This window comes from Caretta caretta, chromosome 3 (assembly GCF_965140235.1).
Source record: "Caretta caretta isolate rCarCar2 chromosome 3, rCarCar1.hap1, whole genome shotgun sequence".
Taxonomy (NCBI): domain Eukaryota; kingdom Metazoa; phylum Chordata; order Testudines; family Cheloniidae; genus Caretta; species Caretta caretta.
The window spans coordinates 105,109,384-105,127,228 of record NC_134208.1 but is presented as its reverse complement, the minus strand read 5'-3'; the positions used below and the strand labels follow the sequence as shown (position 1 = coordinate 105,127,228).

The following is a 17,845-nucleotide window of genomic DNA, read 5'->3' as shown; positions in this document are numbered from 1 at the left end:
ATAGGATACTTTTTCTAAAATAACAGGCATGCCCAGAATTGTTAATTAAATGCTATATAACATTAATAACTTACAGTGTAATAGAGAGAGACTGTTTTCTAATAGCATGGTTAATTAAGTAATCTCTTTCCCTTCTCTTTTTAGCATCCGAAGACTCTAAAGTACAAGACGAGAAAGCTGCTTCTTCCAGCCATCCCACTTCTGCTGCTTCAAGGCAAAGCCCCAACAACTCTGCAGCTAAAGCAGGTACGCCATTACACACTTCTTACCACCACTACTTGTTTGCCTAGACTACAGAAAAGCTGTTATTTTTGTAGAACCTTTAAAAAAACCTCTTATATTTCATCTGCTGCTACTTCAGTTGAAAATAATTATGAATGATTATTCCTATTCAGCTGTGCTGATTATGCACAAAGAATTAAAAAAGCTTTTTTAATTTTGTTCTGAAAAATGGAAAAAAAGTCCTCTTTCTTTCTGTGCTTACACCAGAAAAAGCATATGAAATCAGCGGGCTACCATGGGGTAGTTTCATACCCTTGCTTGCTACAATTTAAATAGTTGTGTAGACAAGCCTTTAGTTCCTAAATGGAAGGAGTCAGGTCTCAGTGCATGAGGTGCAACCTTAAAGCCAGCAAGGCTGCATCTGCACTACTAAAATTAGTACCCATGTTTCAGAATGGTGCCACTTTCCCCTGCTAAGACAAGTGTAGACAAGGCTCATATGCGTTTTCATTCCATGGTTATAACAATGCCAGAGTCCAGTCGTAAGCAGTCGTTCACACTGAGTGAGTGGAGTTCCTGCCCCACCCCAAACAAAACCCAGCTCCTAAAGCTTGGTTCTCCACTCAGTCCCAGGGGCAAAGTGGAGATGGAGTTGTTTCTGAGTTTCTAGGCTCCATGCACATTAGAGCTTTAAAAGAGCACCTGTAACCTACGTCACTAGAATAAAGTCCCTCGGGGACCTTGCACCAGTGGCCGACTGGGCATAGCAGCACTTCACGGCTCACCAAGTGCTCCCTCCCTCTTCTTATACCAAGCCATAACTACGTAAATGCTATACAAAAAACAAAACAAAAAAGAGAGTGCTACCGTGTAGTGTCCAGAATGAGTCTTAGCTATGTATTAGTATCAAACGTTCCTTTTTTTAAATTATATTTTATTTTATCTCTTAAGGTTGAATTCACTGGTACATTTTGTGTATTTTGTAGAACTCTGGAGTAGCACAAAATAGCTGCAGTGTAGTGGCCAGTTACACCAGGTTTACAGTTGTTTTGCATCAGTGAAACAGTGCAAACCAGTCAGAGTTTACTAGTGAATCTGGCCCTTAACTTGCAATTGGTTTCTTGATTTAGCTGATACAGTTGTTTTTACCACTGTTATGAAAACATACTCAAAGCTTTTTCATGACATGGTAGTAAAAATGCCCCAGTCCTGTCCTGAACAAAGTTTACTCTGTGAGTGGGTGAAGTGGCGATGGTGGTGGTGTTTTTATGGTATAATTATTTTTGTAAAAAATACACAGACACACTTACTAAGTAATCTTCCAGGATGTGAAACTGGAACTTGACTGTCATAGCTGAAAGGAAGCAGATCTATTTTTTTTTAAGTTATCTAAAAGGGTTTGAGGCAGACGAGAAGAGGACAGTGCAAGGATTAGGGAGATAGAGTGAATGTAGATGAGAGGGAAGGCTCTTCCTTTGAATAGCACTGGTGGCCAACACACAGTCCTCCTTTCCCATGGGCCGCCCACACATACCAGCTTCCCCCTATCCTGTCCACTTCCTCATTCTCTCCCAATGACCTCCCTCACTGTCCACCTCAGGTCTCCCAACACCACAAAGCAGTACCATGAGAGTCAAGAGGAGAAGGGAAGGGGTTGTGTGTGAGGAGAGCTTGTGGGTCTTGAGTGAAGATGAGCATGAAGAAAGGAGCATTATCTGTGATGTCACAATGGCCCCAGTTAAGAGTGGCCTGAGCTACTGAAGCTGGCCCATAGTCTGTGAAGTAATCTTAATAATTAGATATAATAATCAGTAACTTAGCATAACTATAACCTAATTTCTTCAAAAGTAACCTATGCAGAAAATTTCAATTAATATTCATTATATGGAAAGTTTGAAGAGTCTCTATTATTCCATTGCTAAGATAGTTGGAGACAAAAAAGGTTGATACTTTGTGCTAAATTTCTTAAGGGATCCATTTTAATTATAAGTCCTAAACTAATTTCATAGATTTACTGGTAAATTCTCAGAAAATTTATTCATTCTGTACTCAAAAAGGAAGCACTCAAAAGCAAACTTTTATGGAGAATTCACTGTATTTTCATGGGAGTTGCATCCCTGCTTTAAGTTGTAAATTAAACTTTAGCTATGGAACCATGAGCAGTGCCTCCCTGATAACTTCAGAGCACTCCTGTCAGACAGGTAAAACATTGAGCATTGGTATATTATGCCCTGAAACTCTGTTAGGTATAATTATCTCAATAATATAATGAAATGGGGAGCTGAGCATAATGAATACAAAAACATCGCAGTATGACCACTCAGCAGCTTCCACACCAATGGCCTGATCCTGCAACGTGCTTCAGCACCTTCTACAAGAAGCTGTGCACCCTCAGCTCCCACTTCAGTGAATGAGAGCTAGGGGAACCCTGCATCAGCGGCCCCTAGCAGCCCATCTTCCATCTCGCTGTGGGAGAACCCCGAGCATGTGACCGTGATAAATAAGATTAAGGCTGAGTTATGTTACTCTGAACATACAGACTGGCATTTTTACACTTCTCTAAAGTGCCAGTCCCTCTGGGACCCAGACATGCGTGTATTGAACTGAGAGACCCTGTCTAAATGTGCAAAGAGATGAGAGACAAAAGGGGTGGTAGTGCCCTGTGGAACTTTTCTATCTAACCACATATTTTAAAATTATATACTCAAGTGTCAACTGATCAGTGGGATCCAGAGTGCTATTGTTGGCATTTGGGCACGAGGCCAAACAAGAAAGGGTTGATTTCCAGACCTGATTTCCAGACCTAGTGGAGACATATAATTAACCTAGTAGGATTTGCTTCATTACCCCTGTCTATTCCAACCACCAACAGAGCAGAGGCAGGTGTGATATTTGGTTTGCCACTAATCCCTGAGCTCTCATACCCAAAATTTTGCCAAAATTTACTACTACTTACACACACCCAAAAAATACAATGGAGAACAACCCATGTTAGAATACAGGCGCACCCCCTGCACAATTTGGGACATGCTGCTGAATTCCATGAGGCTTTTCTAGCATTTCTGTCAGGATTGTTAAATGTGCAGTGTAGCAAGAGGAATTGAGTTCTTTATATTGAATGGCAGAGAGCACGTTTTTTTATTCAAGCCACTGCTCATTATTGGCCAGTCTCTAGAAAAGACTTTCACAATTCATCTTTCCTCATAATCTTTGTTCCTTTCAGAGGAATCCCTCTCCTTCTCTCCTATGTAAACATCTGACAAAAGGTAGAAAAGAACCAGGTAGGGAATAGTGTATTCTGAAAGAAGCAGCATGTACTCTAGAAGATGATCCTGATGTCCCCGATTGCTTACCACCAAGTTGACAGAATGCTGAAGTTGCTGAAAACAAACTCTTTCCTGGGGGAATTCATATTTATTGCACAATGATCCAAATGTCTACAGCCTACTCGACTTGGAAAGATCCATAAACTGTCCTCTCTGGGCCAGTCACAAGAATTGAGGGGTTTGTTGGCATTCCAGAAGGCTGTGTTAACCCATATCTAGCCCCTGTATGCTAAAAAGAATGGACAAGAGCCATTTTTCTTAAATCAATCCAAATTCTGAATATCTACCATGCATGGGAGCCAGAATCAAAACTGGCATAAAACAGCATAGCTACATAGTCTTCAGTAATCTAGGCCAATATACAATAGTTAAGAATCTGGCCTGGTGAGTTTAGGTAACAAATTACCTGTATCCTTGTTAATGGCTTTTCACTTCACTTTAGTAATGTTAACCTAATTTTCAGCTTGTAGCCCAGTTAATAAATTTATGTTTCATTCTACCAACATTGAGTGTGATTTGCCACTGGTATTCTAGTCTTACATTAGTGTAACTCATTGAATCAGGACTGTAATCTCTAACCACTAATCAGATTGGTATTACATCATCAGATCATTGTTCACTGATAACATTTTTAAAATAATTAAACTTAAGCTAGGGAGCAACAATTTATTCATCCAAGATGGCAAGGATCTGTTATTCTAGTGCACCAGCATCAAGTCAGATGATTATATCTAAATTATTTATTTACTGTAAGTCAAATAGCCATCATAAATCAGTTTTTAAACATCTCAACTTCGCTCCAACATTTATTTTCCACAAATATGTTAGTTTTGCCTCAACTTTATTCAGTGAAAGTGTTATTTTCTATTGGACCACAGCTTTGGATATTATAAAACCAGATTTTCAAAGTAAGGTGCAGTCATATGCAGACATTAGCAAGCACAGACTTACTTATGCACACACATCCTTGATATGATTGTGTATATCAAGTATATGTGAACTCACGTTGCATAACTGAATGTATAAATTGAGTGCCACTTGCTTTACTTGAAAATTGGTGCGTTTGAGATTCTAAAAGCACAACAGTGTCTGTATTAATAGTTACCTTGCTTACATTATTATTTAGATTCCAGTCACATCCAGAGTGTACTAGTCTCTTTTCATGATGAAGACGCAGTCCCAGCCCCATTCTTTTTGTTTTAATATGAAAACTATAAAAACTAATTCTTCCCAGTATCAAAATAACACTGACTGTTTATTATACCCAAAAATCTTTTCTATCATTCTGTTTTTCTGTTGTTGTTTTGTTTTTTTAGTAAACTTTTCAGTACTTGTGAGGAGTGTCAAATTAACAACCCTGAAGACCGAACTCATTTATCTAAAGAACAAATAAAGAATAGGTAGTGGCAAAGCAAGTTGTCCCACCTCTCCCCTGACAAAGCACCCTCAGTGGGCGGTCCAGCTGCTGTGGGAATGGGGCTCAGTGGGGAGGGGATCCGGGTGCAGATGGCTTGTCGGGGTGGTCCAGGTGCAGAGGAAGTGGGGCTCATCAGGGTGGTTCTGAATGTGGGGGGTGAGGCTCGGCGGGAGGGCCTGGGTATGAGGGGTTCTGGATGCATGGGGGTTGGGCAGATGGTGGAGCAGCTCCTTGTACAGGGATCCCTCCCCCTGCAGCTGATGAGTGATGAGTGCGGAAAGCGGGTGGAGGAGGTTTGCAGAGCTTCCTGCAGTGGGGGAGGGTGGAACTGGGCATGGGTCTGACCCAGCCCCAGGTGCCATGCAGGGGAAGAGGAAGTCCCGTCCTCCCCAGCTCAGCTGTGACTATCAGCTGAGCCCGGCACAGGGTATGAGCCACAAGCCAGGTCTTTCCCAGTCCTGCTCCTTGCCCCACAGTAATTTACCTCTCTGCCGGCTGCCCTGGGAACCCAAAACATACTGCTGGGGAGGGTTGCATGACCGCTCTTGTGGCTTCCCTTTGCTTCCCCGTCAGAAAGTCATTTTTCTGTGAGGAAGCAAAGAAATCTGTGGGGGACATAAATTCCGCGCATTACTTTGTCAAGATCTGACTTGGTTTTTCACGTACTGCACTTCTCAACAGTCCTCAAAGAAATGGCTTTTTCAAAGCTATTACCATTTCATGGTCTATGTACTGCACAGTGAGCATACTCTGTGGTTATGTATCAAGGAGGGGTTTCAGTGTCTTATCGGAAATTACAATGCAACATCAATGAGATATTACACTATTGCCCTGTCAGCTTCAGCAAAAAAAAAAATCAAAATATATGATGTATGATTGGTTTTTACTTTTCTAACATAGAACAGATAGCTTATAGGCCAATGTAGGCATTGATTCAGGAAAGCATTTAAGTTTGTGTTTATTTTTAAGCATGCTATGATATTACTTATGTGGTTAAAGTTAAGCTCTGATGAATCTGCCATCATTTTTTAAAATTCCAGAAATGTCCCTATTACTTAACAGCATCTTACTGTATTTCATCTTTGAGATAAGTTGATTGTTTTTTTTTTCCCCAAACTGTACCCACACAAAAAAATAACCAAAGTTGACTCCAAAGTGATTTTTAAAGTCTCTAAGTTATAAAGATTTTAAAAATATATCTAGCTTTGTTGTAGCAAGAACAGGCAACCTTGCTAGAGGGATCAGAGTTGCCACTTTACCCTAGATTTTTCAGTGAGCATTTATGATGGTTCTTTTCACCTTGGTATAATTAGAATGGGTTCACACTTATACTAAATAGATAGTCTTCATTTAATATGAGGAATTTCTGGAGACACTGGATTTTATGTTTGAGACTGCCATTATAGCTTCCATTATAGGTAGTGGTTGCTGTTCTAGTAAACTTGCATTTTCTAAAATAAGATCTTAATCTCTCTTTCTGATTTTTTGTTTATTTGTTGTTGCAGACCATCCACCTGTACTAAAAGTTGATGACAGACAACGGCTTGCACGGATACGGAGAGAGGAACGGGAAAAGCAGTTAGGTGAGACATATAACATTATTTAGCAGCTATAATTTTCAGGATTGTACTTTTTGGGTAGAAGTACCTAATAGTATAATATGCTTATCCCTAGCAGCATAAGGAAAAATCATGTAATTAAATATGCAGTATTGTTCTTTTAGACATCTCATTACATCTTGAGGATAGACTTGGTGTTCATGCATATTCTGGTATTTGCCATTACTGGTCCTATTACATGTGTCTTAAAGCTCTTTACAGTATTGAACTAAATGGGCCAAATTCTGCTCTCATTTACATCAGTATAAGTGAAAATAGCTCCACCGATTTCTTCTGTGGAGGTTCTCCAGACTTAGAGCAGAATTTTTCCTAATACATTGAACACAATCCTGTGTTGTACATAAAACATGATAGCAAATTATATCAATGTATAGATTGAATTTTAGATTTGTTTTTTATTTTTATTTTTACTTGATCAGATTCTTTTTTTCTGCTTAGTGTATTGATTGCATCTGTTCATGCCATTAAAGTAATAGTGTGTGCATACACAGTACTCATAACCAGACTATCCAGATAAATATTTACACCAAGGTTAATTGACAAGCAGCTATTTTTTATCTAGATGTAGGATAACAAAACAAATTACAGGCTATAATCTTTGTATTTTTCTTACACACGATTTCTAATAATAAATCACACTTTTTTTTTAAATCATTCCTTATTTCTTTTAGGGTAAAGTCACACCACTTTACAAGTCATCAAAATGGAGCTTGTCATGCACAGGTCTTGTGCTGGTGTGAATTTCACCCACTGCATATTGGCCCAAATTCGGCTCTCATTTAGAACACTAATCTTGATGGTGTTACTCCATATTTACACTAGTGTAAATGAGAGCTGAATTTGGCCCATTCATATACCATAAAGGTAAAAAGATTAACAAAGGTTTGTATGGCTAATAACAGTTGCATGTACTGACCCATTTTTTAAAGCAGCCTGTTGTCAGTGTTCTCAGTGGACAATTTTTCCTGTATGTTTCTGCATTTCATGTTTTTTCTCTGCTAAATGAAACTGAGTGATAGCTGTGAAATTTAAAAGTTTAGAAAAAAATAAGAATAAATTTTTAGGTCCATGCAAAAGTGGCAAAATGTTTTGCCATTTCATTCCAGAGAATTTTGCACTCCACAAAAAGGAGTTGCTTGTCTTTTTCATTTATGCGTAGGAAAAAAAAGTGAGAAGCCAATTCAAATTCAAATGTGATGGTCGTGAATTCTTGAATGGCAGCGTGTCATTCATTTTCTGGGGGTTTTGGTGTAATGTCTGAAAACTTAGGTCTCTGGTATGTTCATGTCAGGGTAAATAGATAAACTAGTTACACACCACACACTCCATTGTCTGAGGCATCAAATGCAGGTACAAGAGACAGTTATTCATCCATTGCAATGCAACTGCATCTGTGCAGCAGATTAAATGCAGTCTGTGCTTTTTTGGAAATTGCACATATGTAGTCTGGTACCCTGCTGACCTCTGACATGCTCCCTTTTTTGTAAAAAAGCCTTGATCTGAAGCAGCACTGAGCATCCACAGCTCCCATTACCTTCACAGACGCTCAGGAGTTGCAGATGCTCAGGATTGGGCCTAGCAAATGAAAATCCAAATGAAATCAAGAGCCAGGATTTTTCTCAGCTTAGCGTTGGACAAAAGGGGACTGCAGGGAGCTATGATGCAATTTAGGCCAGGCAGGACACACACAAAAAAACCCTTCATAGCAAACACCAGTTTACAGCAGAGTCAAAAAAACGGACAGAGTTTAGCCAAGAAAGGATATACTCAATTCTGCGCACACAGCCTCTGCAGCAGTAGCAGGCACACAGTAAGGGTATGTGTCCACTTAGAGCTAGAAATGGTAGACGCGCCCTACGATGCAAGGTTTCATCTCCAAACAGTACCCTACTGTTAATGTAAGCACTGCTGAATGTGACCTATTTGTTTTACCCAGACAGTCACATGACTGGAGCTGTGTAAATAAGCCCACTCCCTCCAGGCTGCTGCCATAGGATATCATGACATCAGTGATGAGAATGACACAGTAAAAGACAAAGGGAACAATAGCTACAATCTCAGCATCTGAAGCAACAGTTTGTTGGTGCTTCTCTGCCTGCTGAACATTGAAGGTGTTTCCCCTGATGCAGTGTTAGGACCAGGTGGATCACCTTAACGTGTTAGCTGCCTTCTGTTCACTGATTTGGGGTTTCTTCCTGTTTCTCTCTTTTATGGAGAGACTTCCTAGAAGCATGCCCATCTATATCCAGGAGAATTTACACATCAAGAGTTTGGCAATAGTCTCATCCTCACTGTGGTCAAATGTCACCTCAGCATCTGGCTAAGCAATGCATTCCTAGTTACTTGGTCCTTGTTGTTGGTTACATTTGGTAAATTAAACCTAAATTACTCTGCAGCCGCTCTTGAAGGTCTGCAGGCAGAACCGTAAGGTTGGTAGATGGCCAGTGTGCAGGATGCTGGGGTATGTCCATGGGGCTTGGCTCCCTGGTTCCAGCTGCTGACACTTCATAACTGTGTTTCTACTGGAGAAATATATTTTACTTTTGTGAATATAGAACCACAACTGCTGTTGCTCTTGCTGGTCCTCTCTATGTTGTGAGATATGCCTTCGGTGACACAAACAGAGCATGAAAACTCTGGTCTGCCTCCGTGTACTATTGAATATACCCTTTATAAAACGACACACTAAATCAGAATATGCCATCTTTTCAGTAGCTAAAGGGGGTGGGGAAAAGAGTTTTGTGTGTCAGTGGCCTTTAGCTGACTTTGAGCACTGCTCATTTGAATGCAAAGACCTTGATTTTTTGCTTAGTAAGAGGGATGGAAAACATAATTCTATAATCCTTTCAGAATTTAATTAGAGTAACTCTCCTTCTTTTAAACTAGTAAGCATAATTGCAACTGTTCATTTTGGCCAGTAAACCTAACTTCAGTACCGGGAAGATTGGTTGAAACTATAGCAAAGAACAAAATTATTAGACAAAGATAAACATGATCTGTTGGGGAAGAGTCAACTCAGCTTTTATAAAAGGAAATCATGCCTTACCAAATTCAATTAGAATTCTTTGAGGGAATCAACAGACATATAGTGTATTCGGATTTTCAGAAAGCCTTTGACTAGGTCCCTCATCAAAGGCTGTTAAGCACACTAAGCAGTTATGGGATGAGAGGGAAAGTCGTTTTATGGATCAGTGACTGGTTAAGAGAGAGGAAACAGAGTAGGAATAAACAAACAGTTTTCACAATGGAGAGAGGTAAATAACAGGGTCCCATAACGTTCCGTACTGGGACCAGTGCTGTTCAACATATTAATAAATGATCTAGAAAAAGGGGTGAACAGTGAGGTGACAAAATTTGCAGGTGATACACAATTTCTTAAAATAGTTAAGTCCAAAGATGACTCTGGAGATTTACAAAGGGATCTCGCTAAACTGGGTGACTGGGCAACAAAATGGCAGATGAAATGCAATATTGATACGTGCAAAGTAATGCATATTGGAAAACATAATCCCAACTATACATGCAAAATGATGGGTTCTAAATTAGCTGTTACCACTCAAGAGAGAGATCTTGGAGTCATCGTGGCTAGTTCTCTGAAAACATCCACTCAATGTGCAGCAGCAGTTAAAAGAGCTAACAGAATGTTAGGAACTATTAGGAAAGAGATAATAAAACAGAAAATATCATAGCTGCTATATAAATCCATTATACGCCCACACCTGGAATACTTGCAGGCAGTTCTAGTTGCTCCATCTCAAAAAAAAAAATTAGAATTGGAAAAGTTACAGAGAGGGGTAATGAACATGATTAGGGGTATGGAACAGCTTTAATCAGAGGAGCGATTAAAAGGAGTGGAAAGAAAAGGAGTACTTGTGGCACCTTAGAGACTAACCAATTTATTTGAGCATGAGCTTTCGTGAGCTACAGCTCACTTCATCAGATGCATACCGTGGAAACTGCAGCAGACTTTATATATACACAGAGAATATGAAACAATACCTCCTCCCACCCCACTGTCCTGCTGGTAATAGCTTATCTAAAGTGATCATCAGGTGGGCCATTTCCAGCACAAATCCCAGGTTTTCTCACCCTCCACCCCCCTGGAAAAACCTGGATTTGTGCTGGAAATGGCCCACCTGATGATCACTTTAGATAAGCTATTACCAGCAGGACAGTGGGGTGGGAGGAGGTATTGTTTCATATTCTCTGTGTATATATAAAGTCTGCTGCAGTTTCCACGGTATGCATCTGATGAAGTGAGCTGTAGCTCACGAAAGCTCATGCTCAAATAAATTGGTTAGTCTCTAAGGTGCCACAAGTACTCCTTTTCTTTTTGCGAATACAGACTAACACGGCTGTTACTCTAAAAGGAGTGGGGCTGTTCAGCTTAATAAAGAGATGACTAAGGGGGGATATGATAGAGGTCTATAAAATCATGACTGATGTGGAGAAAGTAAATAAGGAAGTGTTATTTACTACTTCTCATAACACAAGAACTAGGAGTCACCTGGTTAAATTAATAGACAGCAGGCTTTAAACAAACAAAAGGAAATACTTCTTCACACCACACATGTGGATCTTGTTGCCATGGGATGTTGTGAAGACCGACATTATAAATGGGTTCAAAAATAATTAGATAAGTTCATGGAGGATAGGTCCATCAATGGCTATTAGCTAAAATGTTCAGGGATGCAGCCCCATGCTCCGTATGTCCCTAAACCTCCAACTTCCAGAAGCATCTGGCTCTGGCCACTATCAGAGAAAGGATACTGGGCTAGATGGACCATTGATGTGAGCCAGTATGGCCAAGCTTCTGTTCTTAAGTTATGGCATACAGAATGACGGCAAAATAAAAAAGGAACAAAGACAAAGGAAGAAAGCAAGAACAATTCGATGGATCCATCTCTAGTTGGCTGAAACGTGTCTCCTCAGCAACACAGGCTACTTCAAGCCCATCAGAATTTCAAATCAAGTTCAAGGTCTTGGTTCTTACCTTCAAGGTGCTCCAGGCCTTGAGCTCAAGATATCCAAAATACTGCCTAAAGCTCTGAGATATGAAGACCATGGTGGATAACTATGCTCCCCTGGCACATGGGAACTCTGTACAATAAGGGTTAAACTCGTCTGTGCAGGAAACAGAACTTTCTCGGGGCCAATCCGAGATTGTGGAATGAATCTAAGGAACTAAGGAATCTAAGGAATGAACTAATCTAACTAATGAATCTAAGGAACAGGAACTAAGGACCTTCACAAACCTCACCACCTTCTGGCCTAAGCGCAAGACACATTTCTGTAACCTTGCTTTCTATAATATAAATACATAGCAACACATGTATTAAACAACCCTAGCAGACAAGACACTCCACTGCACACTTTTCTCCCTCCGGACAGAGGAGGAGAGAACAAACATGACAGATGTTAGTCACATTGCTTAATGCACTTCTGGAAGGTGTATACTACAGTGATGAGTATGGTGTAAGAATCTATTTGGGATAGAATAGTCATCTGTCAAGCTTCTACATTCTCCATTCAGCTCCTATTTTTGGATTTCTGTCTAGGCAATCGCTCTCAGAGGTGTTGACATAACAACAGAGTGTTCGTTCTTTCCTCAATAACAATGCCAGCCTGTAAAGGTTTTTCTTTCATAAGAAAAGTCAAAATCCAGTCTATACATCCTGGGCCACAATACTGATTTCTTTTGTCAAGAGGGAAGTTAGAGACAGGCCCCCAGCTTAGGAAGAAACTCAAGAAAAGAAACAGGAGAAGAACAAGTTGTAAGAGAGTTTCTGTGGAGTATTAAAACAGTGTATATGTTTCAAAAATATTCAGTTGCTTGTACAGTTTAAAGAACAACACAGCCTTGTTTTGATACAGTCAGGGATAAATTGCCATTCAAGATAACATCAAAACTACTTTCAAAGTTATTTTGGATTGTAAAATTTTAGCCTCGCATTTTGGTAATACAATGAATCTTTTCCCCTTCCTCTGCTTAACATAACATTGACCTATCTGTTTTCATCATGGCTGATTATCAAATATGGCAAGGGCTCATTTAGAATCTCAAAAACTGGAACTAGAAATCCGTTCCCAGGCTGAACAATTGAGAGGATTAATTAGGCAGTAGCTTAGACAAACTCTAAGTCTGATTCTTCTCTGAGCCTGGTGTAAATTAAGAGTACCTGCATTGAAATCACCTGAGTAAAATTGGGGTAAGAGGAAAATCAGGTCCTATGGCACATACAACAGAACAAATTCTTTCTGACGGCTGTTCCTGTATTATAATGATCAACTAATATTAATGTGAGGCTTAATTAGAATTTCAAACACTGGAAAAGAAAACACTTTAGTCTGTACAAAAGCATTGAGAATCTCAAAAACTGGGGGAAGGGGGAACACATGCTGGTCCAGATCATCAGCTGACAAAGTCATTTGTTGTTTTTCTTGCTCCCCTGATAATTTTCAGAATGGTCTTTCCAGCAAATCAGAGTGGGCTGGCCCAAAAGGAGTACCCCTAAATGTGCTCAGGTCCATTCCTCTGGCTCCTATCCCTTTCTTCTCTTGTGTGTTTTTCTGTCTCTGGCCTTTTCAGTTTGCTTTGCTGCTGCTGTGACTGGTAAATATCCACTTGTAGGGCCTAAAGGTGTGCATGCAAGTGAGCTGCCCCAAGGGCAGAGTATGAGCTTTTGGCCTCATGCTGGTGCTGGAGCCAAGATGTGCTGCAGCCTGTCAAGAAAACAGTAAAAGTAAAAAAAAAAAAAAAAAAGGTTCTTGCCAACTCATGCTTTTATTGCATGTCTCACAATATCTTGTACTCTTCTTACAGCTCTCCTATAAGAGGAGAATCTTAGCTTTCGTTTAAAAAAAAAAGTGTTTCTAGCTCTTTTGGTTACAGAGAAAAGCCTAAAAATGTACCCCAAGGTCATGCTGAAGGCTCAAACACCAGAAGGCAAATAAAAACACCCATTTTATTGTTATTTTAACAACGTTAGGATTTTTAAGCCATTCATCATTTTTGGGGCCTGACTCATGGTTTTTGAATGCTTGGGGTTGGCAGTATTGGAACATTACACAAAGTGTTGCTATTTTTTTTGTTGTTTTGCATGGATTATGATTGTAATTGTTGGGCAAGGCACATATAGGCATTAGATAGGCTTCTTTTTGTGTTCTTATGTCAAATCAAAATAAATCAGTGCACAAAGTAAACTGAAGAAAGATTGCATTTCTCTACTCTTTGTTATAGTAATCTTTACGTGTTGCTTGTAACAATAGTAGGTACAGATTTTCAGATAGAAATATGATTTTTCAAGTTGACAGTGTTCCTTTAAGAGACCTCAAAATGCTGTATATTTGCTGGATTATGCAAGACTTGTCTTTCTGAGATGGAAGTGTCTTCTGCACTCTGGTTATATCCTGAAGATTTTCCTTTTTACAGAATTCCACCTGAATTTTCAAAGCCCAATATTATGGCCAATGACCTTTCAGTTAAGGAGGATGGAATGGGACTTTTAGCAGCAGTGCCATTCATCAATCAGCTATCAAGGCGCACATAGAAAGTGACATGAAATGCTCTCTACCACTCTATATAGCCATCAATTTCCTAGGCCTGCACCAGTCGGGACAGAGAGACAACTCAAGAGAGTGTGAGTGTGTGTGTGTGTGTGTGAGAGAGAAATATACAAAATTACTGCAGCTTACTCTGGTTAGCTGTTGTATTCCAATCCTATGGGAGAGTCAACTGGGTTCTGCCTGCCTTATGTATCATGGACAGGATCACTAAATTACAGATTCAAGGCTAAATTCTGCCCTCATTCACACCTAAGTGATTGTATTTACCTCTGCATAGAACGCAATGGGATTTGCACAAATGTAACAGAGGGCAGAATTATTTATTTATGGTGAGGATGCACAAACCAGACAGAAAACTGACTGACTCTCAGTTCCCAGATCGAGTCTGCAGTTGTGGCAGTTGGAAATCCCATCTTTTACACTTGCAAGATGAGCAAAATTCATCTGGAAGTCATTAAGTCACAATCATTATGAAAGCCCAGCCATGACATCATTTTTTATATATATGCAATGTTCAGAGTAGAACTGCACTTTCAGCACCTATATTATGTGATATAGAGCTGAACCTAACCTTTCAAACTCTGAACAAAGCATGCATTTTCATCGGTTTGATTCTAGGTATCCAGCAGAAGGCCCTAGAAGAGCCTCAGGTTGACCTAATGCCGTTCTGGTCACTAAATTTTAGAAATATGGGTCAAACGCACACTCCTTCATGTTGCTGAAGATAGAAGAAAAGCCTGGCTTTCCCAAACAGAATCCATGTATCAGCTGCTGTGAATTGCTTTTTACATGTTCTACTCAACTTTTCCAAAAGCACTTTAAATGCCAAAGAAATGCTTTGTGCACTTGGCATCTGAAAAGAGTCCAGTGTGACTCCACAACGTCACCAAATAATTTAGTGTTTCAACAGAAACGCTATAGTTAAGAGTGTGCAAGCACTTGCATTCTCGGCCTATATATTAAGATGAAAAATACTCCTTCCAGGCTGCAAATTGGAAGGAAAAAGAACAAGAAAACATTCAATGAAAGTGAAAGACAACAGGGTTGAAACCAATAAAAACAAATATTTTATTACACTAAGCATAAATCAGCATGTGGAACATGTAAGATAGTACTGAGGACAAAAAATTCATAGGATTCAAATAACGCTGAGTGTTTAAATGGGTGTTGAGAACATCCACGCTTTGGATGAGAATCTAAAAAATAAAACACCTGTAAATCCTCCTGCATCTGATCATAAACTAACTGCTAATTTAGGGGAAAAAAACTTATGGGCAGCTTGTTCTATAATTGTGCACTATAATACTTCTTGATCTTTTTCTGAATAACTGAGAGAGTCAGGATACTGGACCAAATGGAAGATTGGCTAGATACACTATGGTAATTCCTTGTTCTTAGATTCTTGTCAATTAAGGACTCTTTTTTTTTTTTTAGATGACTGCTTTCATGCTGTACAAGCTGGAGTTTCCGAGTAGGGTGGAGTTTTTTTGGTCTGCCCTAGGGGGAGTGAGTAACAGTAATAGTCCAGCCTGGCTTTGACAAAAAAGTTAAGCCAACTGTGATTTTGCTGATGTTTATGTTACGCAAGAGGGTGGTCCTTTTGGATCCTGCCAAATTCGGTGGATACACTAGGCTTTCAAGAACTCCTTGTTCTATTGCAAGTGTTCCAAGTGCTCGGATGCTGGAGTGATTATCGTCATGTAATTGCTTAGATAGATGTTGTCAGTCAGAATCTGACTGAGTATAGATGACTGAGGAGAACAAAGGTCTGTAGTTTCACTAGACTGTGAGCATGTTAGTTTTGCAGCTTGATTGTCTTTCTCCTTCTAGCATTCTGGATCCAGGAGTAGAGCTGATCCAAAATTTTCCAGTGAAATACTGGTTTGATGAGCCTGAAATGTTCGACCCATGGGAACCCTGCAGGGATTCCTGATGAGCTCCTGGAGACCTCATTGATTCCATGGTCCACAATTCTGGGGCAGACCCGCAATGCCTGGGCTTCCAGGGTTTCCAGACACCCTGCCGTGGAGCTACGAACCTGGCAGTCCAGACAGCTCGAGGGGATCCAGCTCTGGCTATGGCTCTCTGGACTTCCAGGCATTCAGCTCTGTGACAGGAAGTTGGGAAGTCTTAGGAGCCCTGACTCTAGGTGTGGCCTGGCTCCACAGCTGTGAGCCTAGAAGCCGTGAGAACCCTGGCTTCAGGTGATGTTCTCATGGCTTCCAGGCTCATAGCTGCAGAGCTGGGAAACACCATGTGGTGGTGTTTCAGAATTGAGTTTTTTTCATGTTTTCTGTTTTGGTTTGAACTAAACTGAATTTTTTCTTCAGATGCTTTGGTTCAGGTCCCCCCCAAAGCCTCTGCTTCTGCTTGGAGGAAAATCTAGACAGACACTAGATTTGTGACATCTCCTAAACCTACTCATACACTGGTCACCAGATTGTGTGTGTGCCTGGGTAAGTGGCTGGGGACGGAAGACAATCTGAGATTGATCTCTGTGTGTTTGTCATCCATGAGATTTCTATCTCTGCAATTTATTTGCATGGGGGCAGGGATGTGAATCCCATCCCTCCTATTTTTTCCAGAATGGGGCACAAGCAGGTGTTTTCCTCTACTGTTTCTGAACTCTGGCTTCCCAGCTGCTGACAAATGAACATGTGTTCCTGAAATGACATTTTAAATTACTTTGTGTTGAGGAATGTTTCATTTTGAATGTGACATACAACAATGCTTTTTTGATGTGGCATTTTATAGATTGATGTGGAATTGCTTCATTCCCAAATGAAGAGCCCAATAATGTATAAGTGTATTGTGTATTCTTTCATGAAACATTTTTTTGAGTTTACAAGTAAATTGGAAGAGGCATTTTGCTTTCTTCTGTATGTGTGTCCATCAGTATTATTATTTAGAAGCTGCCTGTTGAACCACATTCAAACAGTCTTTGAATGTTGATATTTGTGTGTTACATTACAACAAACCAATAACTTCTGTCCTGGCAAACAGGCTGCATTTCTCAATGCAAAACCTAGATGAGCTGTTATTTGTATCCTATGAACCCGAGCAGAGAGATGTCTAACTTCTCTGCTATTGGAAGTTGCATAATGTTTTATGCAACATGTTTAGCTCTTCTGCAAACTGGAATTGAGATTTTATTAATACCATGGCATTATGCTCCATTGTATTATTGTTGCTGAAGAAAAGAAAAACAAAACCTTTTTCCTAGAGCTAAAAGTTTAAATTAATTTTAGAAAGTCCCTGTAGATTCAGTCCCTGTAGCTTTCAGTGGTTTTTAAAGTGGAATTTAGAACTTTCTGCCACAAGGTAAATTATTTCCTAGTTTAATAAGCCAAGGAACAATATTAGACGTTTGTATATGATTTATCAATTGCCTTTATATTTTTAGCAACTTGAATTACAGGAGGTCACCTTCAATCAGTCTTCTAATGAGAACTAATCTAACTTGTTCACTCTCCTCTGCTAAGATTAAGTGAGGTATCAGTTTAGCATCTTAAATGTTCTTTATCAGGGGATAATATCCTGTCCTTTCAGTGGGATTTAAGGCTCTAATAAGTCTTTTCTATCTCTGAGTCTCAAGCATTTTGGTAGTTCTGTACTGTACCTTATTGTGACAACTATAGTCTTCCTTGAGGTATAATGCCCAGCTCTATATTTGCTACTGCAATCAGAATGAAAGT

General features: G+C 39.8%; 1 protein-coding gene across 10 annotated transcripts in view; it reads left to right on the top strand.

Moving 5' to 3' along the window:
* The window catches only part of MAP7 (microtubule associated protein 7), a 200,248-nt gene that overhangs the window by 112,172 nt on the left and 70,231 nt on the right, over window positions 1-17,845 (top strand). For all 10 annotated transcript variants that reach the window (XM_048844440.2, XM_048844438.2, XM_048844439.2 and 7 more), the window contains exons 2-3: window positions 145-246; window positions 6,471-6,548. In XM_048844440.2, coding sequence (XP_048700397.2) covers window positions 145-246; window positions 6,471-6,548 — 180 coding nt within the window. The remainder of the gene's footprint in view (window positions 1-144; window positions 247-6,470; window positions 6,549-17,845) is intronic.